Here is a 19,962-nt window from a genome sequence, read left to right as displayed (position 1 = left end):
CTGCTGATGATTGGGACTCATGGACTCTAATGCCAGCTTTGCCACCCACCCACTGTCACTTGTCGAAGAAGTAAATTAACCTCTACAATCATCTGTAAAATTGCTATAATAGGAGCTTGGAGGCTTTACAGCCAAAAGTAGAGCTAAATAGATTAATGAAGTGCCTCTAGAATTATGCATAGGACTGTTATGAGGTTTAACTCCTTGTATCCTGATATCAATATACAGAAGGTAAAATGGTCTCCAGTAAGCATACAGCTGTTTGATGGGAGACTGCTACTTCTTTACCTGCTAGTTACCCACTAAGAGCACCTTACATGGCGTGATGTACTCCCACAAGCCCTTTGCAAACTGCCTATATCCATTTGGCCAGGTCTGTGCCTTGTCAATAAGGTAAATCCCCCACAGCTCCTATTCAGTGACGCTCCAGCCCCAGCTCAGAAAGATACTGGCCACCCCAAAGCCTGTTTCTGCTGCTTTCCCCCTAAATGAATGGGGAATGGTTCTGTGAATGAAAGCAAAGGATATAATTTTTGATTGGCAGGTTTCAGACCATATCGAAATCACGAAAGGCTCTGTCAGGTGGGAGCAACTGCTCTGTATCCAAATGCACGGAGCGTGAGTCCTGCAGGCAGCCCATCAAAAGAGGAGGGGGAACTGTTTCCCAAGCCTTGCTGTTCTCTGAGAGATAAAGTTGTGCCTCTCCTCTCTCTTGCAGGTTTCGCGTCCACTGCCATCGAATCGTTAACGATAACATTTTCACCAACCTGATCCTATTTTTCATCTTGCTCAGCAGCATCTCCCTGGCAGCTGAGGACCCCGTCCGACACCTCTCCTTTAGGAACCAAGTATGCTTCCTATCCTGTGTATTAAAAGTGTGGTACAAGCAGGTCATGAGTTGAAGCCAGGAAAGGCAGAAAAGACTGCATCAGAGGTTTTGGGAATGACTGTCTTCCCAGATCTGTGCCTTTGTAGGCTGCGTGTGAAATCACTGGGTTTTGCAGGGAACATGAGTCAGTGCAGAATTTGGCCTCTAGTTCATTTCAGAAGCGTGTGTAGGGGAAAGAATAACAGGAGGCTGAAGCAAAATTATTGTTACTTGGGATTAAGGCATTAGAAATGGTCTGTCAAAACATGGATTGGGATACAGATAGTTCTAATTTGGGGGATTTACAGGTTCCCTTTGGAACATTTGCTCTCCTGTCACATGCTCTCTTTTGAACTAAAAAGCCCAGGGCCTGATTTTCACTTTGTTTGCGCTGGTGTTAATCAGGAGTAACATTCTTGAGTTTGCTGCCGTCAGTCTGGGGGAAATTGGTGTCATCAACGTTAGAATCAGACTCTTTGAATGCAAGCTGCAAAACTCTCATTAAATTTGAGATAATCCTCAGAAAATACGCTGTGCTCCTCTCCTCACCAGCCTAGGGGAAGGAGAGGAAGGCATTCAGCACACAGATACATTCTTACCATATTTCCTGACGGTTCTTATTAGCTTTTTGAAATGTTTAGTGCTCTCTTAGCTTTGCCAGTGGTTGTTTCTATTATTCTGGGGTCATTGCAGAAATCAGAAGAGTCTGCAGCTGTATGTGAGACTTCTGATCTCTACTGTGTGCAGTGGAATTCTGGTAACTTTATGCTGGGAGAGCTTGCTAGGCTTAAAGAGTAGGAAATTTTGTTGTTGCTTAATAATGAAACCCTTATTTAATGCTCAGTGTTCTACCTCCCTGAAATGTCCTGTCCTGGGCATACATTTAAACACACATGTGCATGCAGAGGCAGTGTTAATAGGGGTTTATTTCTGAGCTTATCTCATAGCTGCTTTGCATTTCATCCTGAAGGAGGGTACTAAATAATACAGTAAAACCTGTGCCACCAATGACCCATTTGTGCACGGCTGAGTGTGCTCACCACATAGGGATAAATGTATGTCAATATGTATTAGCACTGTAGCATGTCAGCTGGCATACAGGCTTCTGACATGCCACAGAAGCTGCCACAGAATCTGTAGCAGAGAGATTTAAACCAGGGAAAAAAGTAATCAAAGCTGGTTGTCCTGGATAAAAGAGCTGAAGGCTTGGGGCAAAGTGTTGTCTTGTGTATTTGAAGCCACTGATGTTGCATGAAAATCTGTGTTTAATTTTTGCAGGTCCAGATGTTTAAAATGTATCATACCAGGGGACACTGACAAGATGTTTAGGTTGCAAATGTGGGCTGCCTTTGCACTTTGACAGTAGAACAATAAGATTGTGTCCTGCTCTGTGCCCACATAGAGGACTAGGAGGGAAAAAAAGCAAACTAACTGCCTCTGCCTTCACGCTGGGACAACACAATCGGGCGTTAACCTGTGCACAAGGACTCATGTGGACTAGTGCTGCTGTTGACACAAACTGTTGCAGAACAAGAAGACAGGAACAGAGAGAACCTCCTCCAGCAAGGGCTTAGCAAAGAGTCTTAGACACTGCTTCTGTCCCAGGGTGGGCTAGTGGCTGCATCTTTCTTGTGTCACACAGGGCTCAGGCAGCAAGTTTTTGGAAGTACCTCCTCAGTCTGATCAAACAGCTTTCAAAGCCCAAGTAAATCCTAAGACTTTATGTTCTTGCAATATTGTCCTGTTTGCATCTTGGCAAGGCATTAGTTCATTTTAGTATATTGTAGACTAAATTCATATTTAGTTAATAATAAATATGCCTGCAGATAAATAATACTGCCTGCACAGGAGGAGCGATGATCATTTTCATTACGGGTAATTTCATTTATAAGGGACCTTTTTACTAGCTGCAGCTTTGGGGCCACATTCACCACTATGCTCTAGCTGCTTTGCAGTGCTCTGGTGATGTAAAGCAGCTGCAGGTACAGCTTAATCATCCACTTTAATCAAGTTTATGGCTGCTTTATGTTGGTGGAGTCAGGCAAAGCAGCTTGAGAGTACCCATGAATCTGGCCTATTGATTATAAAAGTATTCAATTGTTATGATAACACAATATGCAGACCTACAAGGCAGCAATGCAAGGGGACATTTTCAGTTATAATATGTGTAAAATAGTATAGGATGAAACTGAGATCTGTCCATCATTGAAATGGCCATTTTTTAATTCTCTAAGTTGCAAAAATTAATAAACCCCAAGACGGTCTTGAAGTGAAAACAACTTGGGGTCAAAAATTGAGCAGTGACCTAAAGAATTTTAAATTACACAGTAGCACTAAGTGATACATCCCCCCCATTTGATACTTGGTGTTTGCAAATTAGTTTAGATTTGAATCATGCTTAAATAATGCAATCTAAAATAACCCTGTGGTTTGCAGTAGCTACCTCACTGCCTATAGCATACCAAGCTACAGGAAATAGCCACCTATAAATCTGAATTAGGGTATGGGCACTGAGATACAATAAACACAGGGGACTTAACTGCTTTATGTTTATTAGCATTTTAGCAATTAAGGTTTAAGTTTCACCCATGATCTGTTTTGCACAGCTACCACATATTGGCCTTCCGCTTTAGAACCTGGTTAAGCTAAAACAACAGTAATCCAAGGGTATGATACTTCTGATTTTCATCATTTGTAGTGCAGGTAATGTTTAAAATGCTTGGGATATTGGAATATGTTGGAAACAGAGACTTCAGTTCTGGTCCCATTAGTCAATGAGAAAGTTCCCGTTCGCTTTTGCTGGACATCAACTGATCGGCAGTGAAAGATGTTTCTGTCTTTGATGCTGTTACTTTGAAAATCACTTTACACTTCCAGAGTTGCTGTTGCCTTCTGTGACACTCTAGGGCCACTTTTTGTGGTCTGCTATGCATGCCACCAGCATCCCCATCACCAGGTCTAAGTTTATGGGAATTATGAGTGTTTCAGCTTGCCTGTTATCCAGGATGCCAGTAGAAAGATGCAAGATCTAAGTTGGGCACCTTTAGCACACAACCAAATTATGCTTGCAGTACAAGTGCTGGGATTCTGTTCAATTGGCAGAGTCTTTGTTATTCATCCTAATCCAGGGCAAACCAGGATAGAGGGAAAAAAAAAAAACAGCTAGAGCATGAATTTGCAGTTTGCTTTTCTTCCTTTGTGAGAGGCACAGAACAAGCCTGAATGGAAGTTAATAAGAAGGAATCTCATGTTTTCCACTGAGAGACCAGGCATCCTTATATTCTCAGTTTGAAAGCCTATTTGAGAAAACCCTGGAATTGTCTGTTCTTTATCAGATTAAAAAAAAAAAAAAAAAAAAAAGAAAAAAAATCCCACAGCAACAACCAAAAACTTATTTTGCCTCTAGTGCCCTCATGGGATTGTAACTCAGAAAACACTTCATGTAATGTGCTTCTTGTCCTCTGTGCCAGGACCTTCACTGCATTCAACAGGACATTGTTACAAAACCATTTCCTATATAGTCCTCCTTGTTCCCTTGTTAAAAGGCATATGTATTTGATTTTGAACTGTGATTTTCCCATTCAAGTGATCAGTCACTGATCTACCTTCCCCATTCCTATTCCCTTTTGTTTTTACAGATTCTTTTTTATTTTGATATAGTTTTTACTGTCATTTTCACCATTGAAATTGCTCTGAAGGTAAAGTGCCCATCTTCTCTACCATTACCTGTTCACAAGCTTACTAGTTTTCTGCCACTATCTGTTGCTAACACACACGCCTGTTTGTTCCTGGGTCACACTCAGTACCACTAACCCGATTGTGCTTATTTTTCAGATCCTAGGCAATGCAGACTATGTCTTCACTAGTATCTTTACATTAGAAATTATTCTTAAGGTAACCAATCTGAGCAATGCACTCGTTTTCTTCTCTTTCTTTCTTTCTCTCTCTCTTTTTCTTTTGTGTTTGTTTTTTTTTTTAACCCCATTATTATTTCTAAACAAAGGATTGTTTATCTTTTGATTTTATTGTTTTGGTAGTTGCTTACAGAGCCTTCTGTGAAATTCTGATATTCAAACTTGTAATTCAGGACCTAGATCAAACAGTGTTTTCTAGGGAATCACAATGAAAGGATGATCTTATTGGAAAAAACAAGAGGGGACCAAGAACAAGGCCATCACCCCATAAATTTCAGAAACAGGATTTGTTTGCTGTGCAAGGAATCATGAGCACATACACTTCCTCTTACACATGCTAACACCCAAAGAGCAAATCTCTTTTCTGCACAAGTCTTGAGGCCAGACCAGACATCAGCCAATGACTTCTGTAAGGTTATAGGGCACACAGTCAAGTAGGAAGCAGGGAACATAGCGCAGGAGCTCACTTTTTAGGTGTGGAGAGGTAACCACGAATACAAATCATTGACACACTGATGACTGTAGCTGAGAATAAATATTGTTGCATTGCCTGTTTGAAACCCGGCTTCCCTCTTCCAAGGAATATGCTCTATACAAAGGGAAATGTGCAGGAGAATGGTTTAGCTCGGAAGAAAATAAAAATAGGCTGCCTTGTTCTTAACTCTAATTTTCCCAAATTGGTAGGCTAATAATTTAAATAACAGTAATTGAGCTAAGTTCTGGCTTTCTAAATGCTAGGTTCACTTGGCAGCTTGATTTTTTTTCTCAGCAAGCCAGTTTTAAGTGCTGGCAGGCAGTACCTTAGAGTTGCTCAAATCTTGCAGCTCAAGACCCTAATAACAGTATCCATACTGAACGCTGGCAAGCAGGGTGGCCCCTGCACATTTTTGTAGAGAAACATGCTTTTTGATATGACTTAAAATCGCTAAAGACATAATGTTCTCCAAAGAGTTGTACATATTATGCTTGTGTCAATGTGCATCTGTGTTTACACAATAAATCTGAACATGCACATATGAAATTGCTGATCAAAAAAGCCTGTCAATAAAGGAAAACATCTCAACAGCAACATTTAAAAATTAAACCACGGTTCAAGGCACATGTTTGAACTTATGATTACTAATTCTGCTCCCACTGAAGCGAATGGTAATGCTCCTAATGACTTCAGTGGAAGCAGAACCCAACCCAACCAATTGGCCTATTGCTGTTTACATCAGGAACTGCATAGTACCTGAGCCTTCCAGATGTCCTCCTGTTAACTTCAGTGGATTTATGTCAGCACACCTGGATATTCTCTGAGTTCAAGTGGGAGAGGAGTGCAAGGACTACAAATGTTTAAAAAATTCTTCCGTTCTTATCCTGTTAGTTCCTGCCTCAGGAGCTGCTTCATTTCTCAGTGCATTTCTCCACTGCCTTGCATTGAGCACAATGTTTTGCACAACAGCAAAGTTAGTGTAAATGATAAGAAAAAAAACAATAAATGTATGTTCAAGTCTGTAGAGAAACAAGCATTACCTGCCCTTGTGTTGCTGATGACACCTGCAAGCCTCACACTGCCATGGTGTAGTCTGGCAAACGTTAGCAAGGTGACCACCAAGGTTTTTTAATGAGCATCCTGAATGCTTATTCAGCGTCCCAGTTGGGATGCAGACATAGATTATACGCTCTTTGAGAGTCTCTTCCAAGATAACAAAATCTCTCAACAGGCTTGAGAGAACAACAGTTTGTATAGAATTTAAACTCAGCAGAGCTTTCCCTCCTGATTTCAATGGTGTCTCCTTTCTTTCAAGACTGCCATACAAAATCTAACCAGTAAAGGGTATCTTTACCACCTTTGTTATGGCAAGAACCCCTCCCTTCTTCCCCAACTGAATGTGTCTATAAGTATAAATTCTAACCCAAGACCAGAGTTTATACTTCCTCCCCTTCTAAGTTCTGTCTGACTGATTAATAGTCAGTTCCCTGATGTCATGGATGTTTGGTGAAAAAAATAATCTGATATACCATGTGCCCTTCCCCCCTCCTCTGAATAAAGTCGTCACAGGTAGGCATGGCTGGAAATCACTAGCAGGCACACCATCCTGAGCTATCTGCAGGAGTCGGAAAACTCCAGTTTGAATTTCTAGTTCACACTTCTCAGCTGGGAGTCTGGCTAGAGCTCATAACTGATGAGCAATCTCATGGTGTCTGCTTCAAGTTATAATACTTCAGACATCTAACTTAGACAAAATCCAGAGGACCAACTTAGAAGCCTGTGTTCCTAATCCAGGTAATGGAGGACCATTAGCAGTTGCGGGGATGGGGTTTCTCCAAAGTAGCTACATTAGATTGCTCACGGAGTCTAAAGTAGGTGGTACAAATACCCCCATCACCTCATCCTCTTCAACCATGTCAGACTCCTTAAGTCACATTCTGTAACTAAGCTCAGTCTAAAATTCAAATTCTGAGTTCAGCAGTGTTTAGGTCTGACATTGTGGCTGAGACACATTTCTGTTTACACTGTCACTTAATCCAGTTCTGGAACTGTGACATCCTACTCAAGGCCAGCAGGTATTCAGTACCGCTTCATACCCAGATGAGGCAGAGAGTCACTTGTAAAATATGTAGCATTTCTCTCTTCCTCTGCTGTTTGATGTTCATAATAATTACCTTCACAATGAAACCATTCTGTCTCAAGGAATCTTACCTTGGGCTTTGTGAGGAAAATTCAATTGCTTCTAGAATAAAAATGGAGGAAACTGTATAGGAAAAGGGGTACAGGATTGAGCTGAATGGAAGGAGTACACTGAAGAGAGTTTCTTCTGTTGCTTCAGTTCAGCTCTAAAGCATCAAGTCCCTGAGGAATTCTGCTTTTTCTTCACAGAGGGAAGAGAGCTCAACTGTTCACTGCAGCTGGTCTAAGCATTGAAAAACATTACAAAAGAGCCTTTTTTATGTTTTTTTAATTCAATTTAGCTAAATAAGCCTTTATATAATACAAGCATCATACTCACAAGTGTCCTCTGCCATTGAAGAAAAAGGGGAAAACATATGATTGCAAAGAATAGTTTTTGCAAACAGTCATTCTGCTGCTTTGCTGATTCTAAATATTACGTACTTTATGCACTCAAAGTGCCTGTTTCCCCACTGAACCTAGTACTGGCTTTCCCTAGTTAGGTCTTTCATGTTTATCTTACTGTCTTTTTCACTCTCTTTTCTTTCAATGGGGATTCAACTTCCCCTTTGGGGTCTGGGGGTAAATTGTCTGCTATGTTAGAAATACTGCCCCTCCCCAGTTATAATAGTCTGAGCACAACAAGATGGGTTTGGTTTCTGAACAGATGCTAACACCAAAGTGTGGTTTTGTCTTCATGTGCCTTCCTGCAGATGACCGCATACGGGGCTTTCCTCCATAAGGGTTCCTTCTGCAGAAACTATTTCAACATCTTAGACCTGCTGGTGGTCAGCGTTTCTCTCATCTCCTTTGGGATCCAGTGAGTGCACTATTTTCAACTGGCTGTTTTTTGGGGATTGTAGGGCCAGGTTGGGAGATGACACCTCTGGGTAAGATTTTTCTCATGAGCCTGGAGGTATTTTTCTCAGATGATTCAACACCATTAAAATTCATCCCCAAGAGGGGAGGTAATAACTGGGACGTGCTGCACTAGTGACCTGAAGTGGGGACCTTCCAGAAAGAGCAAATGAGAACAAGAAACTTGGTCCATTGGGAATCATGACACTTAGCTTTGTTCCAAGATCTCTGATTCACTGTATCTGCTCAGTACAGTTAAGTGACCTACTGTTCCCTCCTAGACCTCTCATGACCTCTTTGGAAAACAGGGTGATAATCTTTTGCTACTTATTAAGATGTTGTGGGTCTTGGTCAATGGATGACCATCGAGTGCTTCAGGAGCTGTGCAAGGATCTGCAGAGCAGTGGTGGCAGCAACAGTCAATCCTGCTTCTGTCCTACCACTTTGTCTTGGTTGATGTGTTAATTTGTTCAATAAGTTTATAGTTTGCTTGACTATGTGGAACTCTGTGTGTCAGATAGGGAGTTTCCTAAGTAGTATCACATCTGATGAGAAATAAGCTCCCAGTTGTTACCATGACAGGTTAGCAGCTCACCTATATTATGTTCCAGAGCTAAGTCAAGAAGAAGGATTTGTCAGGTCCATCAGGCTTTCAGTCAAGGTCTTAAGAATGGTACAGTACTTGTTTTGACCTGCTATTTCTTTCTTGCAGACCTAGACGGACTCTTAATATGTTAGCAAAAAAACTGTTCCCAAAATCAGTAGGAGGGCCTGATGTCATATGGTATGGAGAATATTCTCAGAGTTTTAATCTGTGAAGAGGCAGAGAACTCTCCTGTAGTACACAAGTTATGTTCAGCACTAAAATTAAGTACCTAAGTCATCCTAATCAATTCAGTGGGAGTTTCCACATCCTTAAATTTATGTACACACTTAATTGATTTGCAAAACAGAGGCCAAACACATTGCAGGATCAAACTGAAAGTGGATGGTATACCTTTAATGCTGGAGTCACCTGGAGTTTCCACTCTTCTATGAATATTTCAGTAAAGTGCTTCTTTGAAGCTTATCTGAAAGTGTCTTGTGGTGACTACATCTTGGCAGAATTTCCATATCATAGACATATACAGAGTATTTGGCAGAGTATTTGCTCTGCTTAAAAAAATACCCTGCCCATGTTCTATTGCCTTCATTAATACAGCAGAGATAGTGAAAGCCAGGGGAATGTATACTTGAGCCTGCTTAGATCAGGAAGCAAGACCAATGAAGTTAACATCAGAGTGTAGTTTCCTTATTCCTGAAGTGCTATAGCAAAGAGTTGCCTCTCTAGCTATCCTAAGCACTCTAAAGCTATGTAAGATTTCAAACAAGAAAGAGTGTGTAAAATCCATCTGCCCTCACAGCACATCCCCTATATCCTGTATCTCTCAAACCTTCTCATACTTTCTTCCAGGTCCAATGCCATCAATGTGGTGAAGATCCTGCGTGTTCTGCGAGTCCTTAGACCACTGAGGGCCATCAACAGAGCCAAGGGACTAAAGGTTAGAAGAGTTTCAATGCATTGTGTAAATAGTAAACTCAACGTATTTCAGGCTACAAGGACTTATGTAGTGGTTTGAGTAGCGTTTCAGCAGAATCACAGAATGGTTTAGGTTGGAAGCGACCTCTAGAGATTGTCTTGTCTGACAAATGTGCTCAAACAGGGCCACTGAGAGCAGGTTGTCCAGGACCATGCCCAGATGTTTTTTTTTAATACCTCCAAGGAGGGAGACACCACAGCCTCTCTGGGCAACTTGTTCCGATGTTCCGTCACCCTCACAGTAAAAAGTGTTTTCCAATGTTCAGATCGATCTCCTATGTTTCAGTTTGTGCCCATTGCCTTTTGTCCTGTCGATGGGCAGCACTGAAAAGAGCCTGCCTTTGCCTTCTCTGCACCCTCCCTTCAGGTATTTATATATATTGATAAGATCACCCAAGAGCCTTCTCTTCTCGAGGCTGAACAGTCCCAGCTCTCTCAGACTTGCCTCATGGGACAGATGTTCTAGTCCCTTAATCATCTTTGCAGCCCTTTGCTGGACCTCCCTCCAGTAGATCCACAGCTGTCTTGTACTGAGGAGCCCAGAACTGGACTCGGGACTCCAGGTTTGGCCTCACCAGTGCTGAGTAGAAGGGAAGGATCACCTCCTTCAACCTGCTGGAAGTACTTTGCCTAATGCAGCCCAGGATAACATCAATCAGCTTTGCAGAGAGGGCTCATGTTCAACTTGGTGTCCACTAGGACACCCAAGTCCTTTTCTGCCAAGCTGCTTTCCAGATGGCTGGCCAGGCATCACCACTGAGGTTAAATGATGTAGCTTGCAAGGTTTACAGATGGGCACACAAGCCTATTTTAATGTAGCATTGCTGTATTAGATAAATTCTTTCCTGTGGGGCTGGTGGGTGCCCAGCTATGAAAGTCAGTGATGCTGGAAGTTTCAGAGAGCTGAGCTTTGGTATTTTGCTAACCCTTTCTGCCTGCTTCTAAGAGTATGGTGAGGAACGTAACAAGTTGGATTTCTCTCCCTTTTCCTAAGACGTTACTTAATGGGCAATAGTTAAATGAAATTATTTTATTTGTATTTTTAGTCTTGAGCTTCTCCCTTAGCCAGAGCAGCTCAGAACAATCCTGCAAGTTACTTTATTCCTATCTTCCATTTGCAGCATGTGGTCCAGTGTGTGTTTGTCGCCATTCGAACCATCGGAAACATTGTGATCGTCACCACTTTGCTGCAGTTCATGTTTGCCTGCATTGGAGTTCAGTTGTTTAAGGTAAAACCATTGGGCCCATTCATTCGTCTATTACCCTGAGCTGTATTACGGGGTGGGAAGAAAAATAGCGTGAAGAAACATGAAGGGGGATGGAGTCTTCTGTGTAAAAGGCAAAACATTTTGGGGCACTATTAGTGTTACCTGGGCTCCTGTTACCAGCAGTTCACCAAAACTGCATGAGGCATATTCAGAACTCCTGGCCTTCATCTGTAACCGTAAGAAATTATCAGTAACATCAGTAACTTCCTTCTTCTTTAAATGGCTTGTGGCATGACTTAGTGCCAGGGAGGTGAAGGGGGCTGCTCTAAAGGATTAGTACTTACAGGAATGGGCATGCCAGATAATCATTGGAGGTTATTAATTCACTTATTTATGTCTGCTTTTATTTCTTTGCCCTTCAACACCCTTCTTACAACTAGTGCTCTGCAGCACTTAGTGGTCATGCACCTCAGGATGTACACATAAAAGTACTGTCCAAGCAGATAAAAACCTATGCTCTAAGCTACCCAGATGCAGGCAACTCTCGATCCGGTTTTCTCACATCTACCTGCAAAAAGAGCATGTAAACATACTCATAGTCAATTAAACAAGTAGTAAATGCAGTTTCCTTGCTACATGATCTGCCCTAACCCTTGCACTCTCAGGAAAGGAAGTTTCATTCCTCTTTCTTCCTTTTCAAGGGCAAGCTGTACAGCTGCACTGATAGCTCCAAGCAGACAGCAGCAGAATGCAGGTGGGTCTGACCTTTCCCAGCTAGCCCCCCTCGCTGATCACCCACTCTCAGGCCCTCCTGGAAGTGCAGTTCTGCCATGTTCTCTCTCTGCTCTCCATCCACAGAGGATACTACATTACATACAAGGATGGTGAGGTCAACCAGCCAATGATACAACCTCGGAGCTGGGAGAACAGCAAGTTTGACTTCGACAATGTCTTGACTGCCATGATGGCCCTCTTCACTGTCTCAACCTTTGAGGGATGGCCAGAGTGAGTGCTTCTTGGACCAATGCAACACTAGCAATGTCCTCATTCATTTCAAAAGAGAAAATTCAAATGCAGAGCATAGTCTTTCTCATTCTAAGTATTTAAATAAGTCTAAAGCATTAAATATAGCAGTAGTAGCATTGTAGTATTATGTACTTTGTACATTCCTCAGGGCCTGCAAGAATTGCTGTTCCTGTACTTGCAAACAGTACGCAGCACTGTCACTAACTCCTAAAAAAATGATTGCCAGTAGTAGCAATGATATCAGTATTTGTTACAAATTTTATGTATACAAATGGATATTAAATTTTTGTCAGGCGCTTACCAGTATTGCCAGGTGTTGCAAGTTTACTGACGGAGCCAGTAGGACAATATGAAACACAGCAGTGCTATCTCTGCCATACAGGCAGACATAGAATATCTTACCAGGCTGTGCTGTCTGTGCTACAGAGGCCAAGGACTCCCACACCTCCAACTCTGTCAGAGTGACATGTACACGCAGGATGTCAGGGGGTAATGCCAACAGCAGCATTAACAAATGTTAAAAGTGCTGAGATTCCTTTTTCTTACAAAATGCACTTCCCAACAACAAACTCTCCTGTCTTCTGTTAACTGAAGGGCATGCTTTTGTTTTAGATTTTAATTGTTCAACTACGGAAACATTTCACCTCTGAACAGGTTTGAATGTGTAGAGTTGGTAAGAGCCATGTCTTCTCTTTTGCAAGAGTTCGCATTCAGATCAATGCAGGTCTGCTCATCTGTGAGTGAATTAATCGTGATACAAGTAGAAGAAAATCACGAAGTTAAACTTTATAACACCACCTATAAGGCCTCAAGGCAATTGCAGATTTTCTCTGCATTGGGCTCCTGTTTGCTTTCAGGTTGCTGTATAGGTCCATTGATTCCCACATGGAGGATGTGGGACCCATCTATAATCACAGGGTTGAGATCTCCATCTTCTTTATTATCTACATCATCATCATTGCTTTCTTCATGATGAACATCTTCGTTGGTTTCGTCATCGTCACATTTCAGGAACAAGGAGAACAAGAGTACAAGAACTGTGAGCTGGACAAAAACCAGGTAATATACAACGCCTTGTTGCCACTAAAAGTTGAAAATACATAATAAATACAGAATAAGCATTTAAGAGAGAAATAGATACAGAGGGGAACATGTGAAGATCGCCAACGAGATATAGCACTAAGCTGGCTTCACTGCCATCTTTCAGGAGTCAGGTAAAAAAAAATCTTGCTGTAAGACTTGATGATGGGACAACACGTACTTAAAATGTGTGCTATAGCATTTAGTTCACTAAGATTAGATGAACATGACAGCATTGTCTGGCCAAAGTAAACGCATATGGAACTCTTCAACAGGTAGAGTATGTGTATTCAGATTACAACCTAAAAGAAATTCTTCTACCAAATATTTCCATTTCAGTAAAAAACTTGAAATACGTTGTGTTCTTATTATATTTGGGGTAACTGACCAACTTTGTATTTTGTTTCTTATTTTTAAATCTACGCTGCCTCTTTCACAGCGCCAGTGTGTAGAATATGCCCTGAAGGCCCGGCCCCTCCGGAGATACATCCCTAAAAACCAGTACCAGTACAAAGTTTGGTATGTGGTCAACTCCACCTATTTTGAATACCTGATGTTCGTTCTGATCCTGCTGAACACCATCTGCCTGGCCATGCAAGTAAGTAAGCAAATAGAAAACCCTACAGGTGATGAATTATTAGACTTTATTGGGGAAAATGAAGAAATGGCCAAGGCTGAGACCTACTTTCACCTTTGCACCATGTATTGAGGGGGAGGGAGGAGAACGACATGATAAAACCATTGTACCATGTTCACTCCTGACGATTTTTAGTTAAAATAAGGAATCTGCCTCTCCTCCTCTTCCTGCTAATATCTGACACTTGCAACAACTTTGTTTTAACTCCTTAAAAACAAATAGATTAAAAAAAAAAAAATAAAACCACAACACACAAACAGTTACATCACAAACCAATTCAGTTGCCACTATAATAACAAGTGACTTTTAAAATCCGACTTGGCCTCTATGAAATGCAGGAATAAGCCCAGAACTGCCACTCACCTGAGATCTGAATTTTAAATTTTGAGTTTTTCCATGTTAAAAAGTAGAAAGCAATTAGTTTCACAGTAGATTAACATGTACAGATGGAACAACAGTAAACGGGAAGGAGTCAAAACGTTTACTAAGTAGCTAGCTTACAAAAAAGAAGTCTTACATTCCTTTCAGTTGGAAAATGGACTCTCACAGACACAAGCTGTTCTGTACATTTCCCCAAGTCTGTACTTTCCTGATTTGTTCCTTCCAGCTCGTTTCAGCCCAAGGCCTCCTTCACTTCCCTGTCATTTTCAGTCAGTCCCAGAGTCCACCTGCTAACCCTGTCTCTGGAGTCCCAGTTTCCTTGGCCACTCAAGCCCTGTTCTCTTCTACGCTCTGTCTGCTTAAGAACTAGTCTGCCTGTCACTCTCCTCCCTAAAATCAATACTTTCTCCTCACCCAGTCAGGCTCCGAACTCCCTTCCCTGGTCTGTGGCCCAGACAGTCCATATCCCCACTCCTCAACCAGTCCTTCTTTTCACTCCAGAGACACACAGTTGCAGTTATTCCTCCACAGACATCCTTTCTGGTCTTTCTGCCTTTTCCATTTGATTGTCTGCTGCACTTTGTTCCCTTCTCTAGTTTGTCCCTTACTGTGGGTCCAACTCCTGATGCACTCCTACACCAGCTTCCCTTTTGAGATTAGCATCCCAGCACTACATTTTCCACTGGCTCAATTGCAGTCTGCCCAGCCTCCAACCTCCCTTCAAGCATAGCTTCAGCCTCCTATCAGTCACTAACAGTCTAAGTCTGTATTCCCGGTTAATTTTCACCTTATTTTGTCTCACTCCCTCCAGTCCAATCTCAACAGATTTCTTGATCCCCCTACTTTTTCTGGATCTGGTCTAGCTCTTTCCCATCTCCACTGAAAAGGCTTCCTCTGCAATCTTGACTTTAGGTACCAACAAGGGAGTGAGGCAGCATGAGCCCAAGAACGCACTCAGCTCTCGAACTGAAATATCAACTGCCATGCTGTCATGAAGCAACAGAGAGGGACTATTATGCTCACTCTGAGGCTTTGAAACATGCTCAATTTCTGTGAAAATGGCACATACCCAGGGCAGGTAGGGCTAGAAACTGAGAGATGTTTGTGAGCCCACAGGCAAGACAGCACCTCTGGAGATTCTAGGAAGTCTACATCCATCTTGAGAAAAGTACAGTTTTTTCAAAGGCTTATACTGTGGCCAGATTTGAGTCAAATGTTGTAAGGGACAACAAATACAAAAGCCACATGCCAGTAAAATTCCAGGTTTTTAAGTAGAGTCCTGCAGGTACTAAAGCCTTTCAAAGAAAATGTTATGAGACAAAACACCTCAACAGTATATTTTTCCTTGGGCTGGCTTTCAGCTGCAGCTGAACTGTGTTAACTGAAACTACTTTAAATAAATTACCCTGAGCCAATGCAGACTATGAAAGCTCATCCCAGCTGGTTAAAGTTTATCAAAGTTAAGCAACTACAAATGGGGTCTTATAAAATGAACTGGAAGATGACCTTAGTCAATCAGTCTCAAGTATAATGATCTGGAAATGGGGTTATGAAGAGTGAGGTGGCAACATTTGCAGAAGACACTATTTGAATTAATTAGTAGAAGACAGAGAGTAACTTCATAGGTTCTTAATAAAGTTAAGTGAATAGGCAGCATGATTGCAAATTTAATTCAGAGTTGACAAATGCAAGATAATGCATATTGGAAAGATATGATTTGAGCTGCTCATGTACTTTGCAGAATCCTGAATTAAGTGTAATTACTTGGGGAATGGCTTGGTATAATTATGAACAGCTCAGTGAAACCCCTGTTGACTGTGCAGTAGCATCAAACAAAAAAGTAATCCAAGTGTTACGGAAGGATGAGATAGCAGACACAATTGGAGACTGTCTTGTACCATTATGCAAATTTATAATGAACCCTCAACTGGAATGGCAAGTGTGATTTTGGTAACCCTCACTCAAAAAGACTTTTTTAAAAAGATAGGAGATCCAGAGCCAGATGCCAAAAGTGGCCAGAGGCATGGAGATGTGTGAAGGGAGATGGGAATTCTAAACTGAAATAAATTGGAGCGTGCTGGGGTTTTCTTTAGAGGAGACCAACACAGAGGGGCCCTACGGATTCCTAACTAGCTGCTGTGTCGGTTCCTCACGCTGCTGCCGGGATGCTATTTTTCAGCACTACGGTCAGAGCTGCATGTTCAAGGAAGCCATGAACATCCTCAACATGCTCTTCACTGGCCTCTTCACTGTTGAGATGGTCCTGAAATTAATCGCCTTCAAACCCAAGGTAGGTGCTATAGGCATAGAGTTTCCTGGCCTCTGTGTGTGTGTGCATGTGTGCGGGGCAGCTGTGAGGAGAAGGAGGAGGTGAAACTTTCTGATCTGTTACCCCACCAATAACTGAGCTGGACAGTTGCTCTCTGGATTGGAGTCTCACATATATTTAATAACTTTTTCACTGGAGAGTAGACACACTAAAAACCAAACCAACAAAAAAAAAGCCACATCTGCTAATAGAGAAGGTTCCTAGTTTTGTCTTTTCATTGTTATAATAGTGACACTATGTTATACTAGAACATGTTTTCCATTCTGAATGTTATCCTAATGCTCCCTCTGACTTTTCATAAATAAATTATAAATAGCATCTCATGATTAGTCTCCTGGCCCAAGTGAAGTTAAGCAAGCGTGACTCATGTTGAGTTATTAGCTTTTGAGTTATTAGCTATGTTTCTTCTGGGAGGGCTACATCTCAATGATAGTTTGGATTACTTTAGTTTTGAATTTAATGCTTTATTGATAATATTCAGTATCTCAGCAGGTCCTGACTGAAACTATTGGCCTGTCCATTGGGCCATAGCATTCTAGTAGCATAGTTGCACCATGGATATAATTATAACCTTCAAGTTCTTCCAACTAAGTTGGCACAGCTACTGGGGGACAATGACAAAGATTCTGACCTCACATAGTTGAAGATTACATAAGGCTTTCTTCTTTGGGGTTTAAATTCAATGGTGTGTCATAAGGAGTGGAAGCCAGACACCTAAGCACAGGTACCTCGTGCCATTTAATATCTTCAATGATACCTTGATACATTGGGATTGGCATATACCGTCTGAAGCATCAGTTTTAACATCCATAAAGATGAGAAGAATAATGTCTGACATGCTTATCCTTCATGCTAAACTTTTAGAGGATCACTGTAGTTAAGAGCTCCTCATAGCTCTAACCTAACATCTTCCTCATCCACATCTCAGAAGCTTTGCTCTTCAATTCTACTGAATTCAGTCTTACTTTTTCTTTTGAATTCTGTATTGACTTTACTCCCACCCAGCCACTCTCTCCTACTTCCACACTTTCTAGGGATTTTTCTTAGAAGAGTCACAACTTTTCTCATGAGCCCAATATCACTATCCTTTCTCAGATGTAGTTCTCCTGGAATTCAGAAGAATCTTTTGCAGTCCTGGTGATGGACTGATTTTTTTTTTTTTTTTTTTTTTTTTTTTTTTTTTTTTTTTTGGGGGGGAAATCTCAAACACTGTCTTAGGAAATTTAGAAGTGTCATCATCCATTTCAGAAGGGAACATAATTTTCAGGAGGGATTTACCTTTCACTTTTGAGATTTTGCCATGTCAGCAAGCAAATCTTCTGGCACTTTGTCTCATCTGTACATTATATATCCAAAAATATATTTCACAGGCTTTGTAATGTTCTTCTGATTTTGTGGTTCTACTTTACAGGAGATTCTTGACTTTGGGAAAGATGACATTCTCAGCAGAATTTGTTTTGATACTTTAGGGAAAAAGTTCAACCCGCTCAAATGTAGAGCTCTATACATATATAAGGAAGACTTTACCTGACATGGTTGCTTCTAACTGTAAGGAATTGGACTTGGTGATATTGGAGGTCCTTTCTACTTCCTGTGTCTTACTTTTCTGTGTTCAATCTCCTTTTCAAGAACAACAAACTATTAGGTAGGGTAAACATGTATCCTCTGGAGAGCAAAACATTGGAACAGGTTGCTTAAAGAGATTGTGGAATCTCCATAATTTGAGGTTCTATGATTAATTTAGGGAAACATTTTAGAAACAGTTTAGGAATGTATGATGATCTGCCTTGGGACAGGGAATGGACTAGACCATCTCACAAGGCCTCTTTCAGCCCAATTTTCCATGATTCTGTAATTTCCAAACTAAAACCTCAGCTACTAAACTATAGTAAAAGTATTATCAGAATAGTGGAGTATTAATAAAATCTTCTCAACAATAAGACAACAGACAATAACCTCAGGCTGGGTCTTGCCCATCTTAAAAGAATAGCCAGGGAGAAGAATAAAGCTGTTTCAAATCCTAGTCTTGCATGTATGACAAAAATAGTACTAACTCTTAAACTTCTATTTTAATTAAATATCTTCACAAAAATGAAAATAAATAAATAAATAGAAACCACTGGATTTACAGGGAAGGAAAACAGGAATGAACTTGTGAAAACAACTAATACAGCAAAAAGACTTGCCTCCATCAGTATATTCACTTCAGTGACTCGAATTTAGAAACATCAGAATTTCTTGTGTAACTTGCCATTGGCTGTTCAGTACAAGGATGTGGCCTACAGTCTTCATTCTCTGCTCCATATTGACTCAACCTGCTCTCCAGAGAAGGAAACCACCTCTCCCAAATGACCATTTGGACTGATGTGGACCAATGCTGGGGGCACAATTTGTGTCTCTTTAGGTTGCACATTGGGATTGAAACTGAACTTGCCCAGAACATCTTCTAATGTGGGAGTCTCCTGGCATGGAGCAAGTTGTTACCTCAACCCTCTGCTTGGCAAGACCTTGTGTCCTCCTGTCACTCAAGGTATGAAAACACACTATATTTGCAGATGGAAATTGTCCTCAGGAACATCAGCTGGAAAAGTCAAAAAGGATTTCTTTGTCACCTGGGTGAACATCACTACAGCACAACCACCAAGTCCCCCAGACAAAGAAATGAGATGCTGGGTGATATTAGTGTTTCCCAGATGTGAAATGGCAAGCTTAAATGCTCATGAGATCTCTGCTGAAGGCAGATTTGTCTGCCATTTCCTGAACAAGAAAACATAAGCCAGCCTTTGTTTTAGTTGCTTTGTCTCATTTTGAATTTGTGCCCAAACATCACTCTTTTCTATCTGAAGAGTACCCTAAAATGAGGGAGCTGTAAGCCTTATGAATGACAACAAGAAAGCAGGAAACTTGGGTAGCTGAAGGTGTCTTGTCCTTACCTTAGCCACCAGCCCTAGGAGAATGTGGCAGAACAGAACTGAACACAGAACTGAAACTGGCAAAATCCTCTCTGTTTTCTCCAGTTTGGTGGTGTTTAACCCAGCAGTGGGTGCTGCAGCTAACCTTCATCTGCAGCAAGCAGTGCAGTCACTGACTTGTGACTCTGAAGCGGCTGCCACAGAGCTCTCCCTTGCAGAGTCGCTTCCTAAAGGCACCTTGGAATGAATGGTCTGCAGCAGCAAAAGGGAATCACGGTTTTCTCCATCTGTGCCAGGTGAAACAAGCTGCTGTTTATTCATACCTTTGCCAGAGAGAATTGCTAAGGGAACTGAGAAAGGTCCCTGAGGTACTCAGAGCTGTTATCACCCCAGCTTCTTACAGAAGTCATCGCAGGGATGTACCCATGCAGAACAGCTTTGGGAGGAGTTCCTAATATGCAGAGTTCTTCCTGCAGGCAGTGGTGTGGCAATCACTATTGTATGAAGCAATGTAATA

The 19,962-nt window shown here is 41.5% G+C and overlaps 1 protein-coding gene across 20 annotated transcripts in view; it reads left to right on the top strand.

Annotated features, from left to right (window-relative positions):
- The window catches only part of CACNA1C (calcium voltage-gated channel subunit alpha1 C), a 490,018-nt gene that overhangs the window by 397,187 nt on the left and 72,869 nt on the right, over positions 1-19,962 (top strand). For 9 of the 20 annotated variants that reach the window (XM_082047663.1, XM_082047671.1, XM_082047670.1 and 6 more), the window contains exons 20-29: positions 719-848; positions 4,507-4,566; positions 8,149-8,255; positions 9,747-9,834; positions 10,994-11,101; positions 11,782-11,834; positions 11,939-12,085; positions 12,964-13,165; positions 13,626-13,784; positions 16,384-16,494. In XM_082047663.1, the coding sequence (XP_081903789.1) occupies positions 719-848; positions 4,507-4,566; positions 8,149-8,255; positions 9,747-9,834; positions 10,994-11,101; positions 11,782-11,834; positions 11,939-12,085; positions 12,964-13,165; positions 13,626-13,784; positions 16,384-16,494 (1,165 nt within the window). Of the gene's footprint in view, positions 1-718; positions 849-4,506; positions 4,567-4,702; positions 4,763-8,148; positions 8,256-9,746; positions 9,835-10,993; positions 11,102-11,781; positions 11,835-11,938; positions 12,086-12,963; positions 13,166-13,625; positions 13,785-16,383; positions 16,495-19,962 lie in introns of all 20 variants that reach the window. The other 11 variants (XM_082047666.1, XM_082047657.1, XM_082047664.1 and 8 more) reach the window with 2 other exon arrangements.

The sequence above is a fragment of the Streptopelia decaocto genome (genome assembly GCF_964273445.1).
Source record: "Streptopelia decaocto genome assembly, chromosome: 1".
In the NCBI taxonomy this organism is placed as follows: domain Eukaryota; kingdom Metazoa; phylum Chordata; class Aves; order Columbiformes; family Columbidae; genus Streptopelia; species Streptopelia decaocto.
Note: the sequence above shows the minus strand (reverse complement) of the source record. Positions and strands in the feature narration are given on the sequence as shown.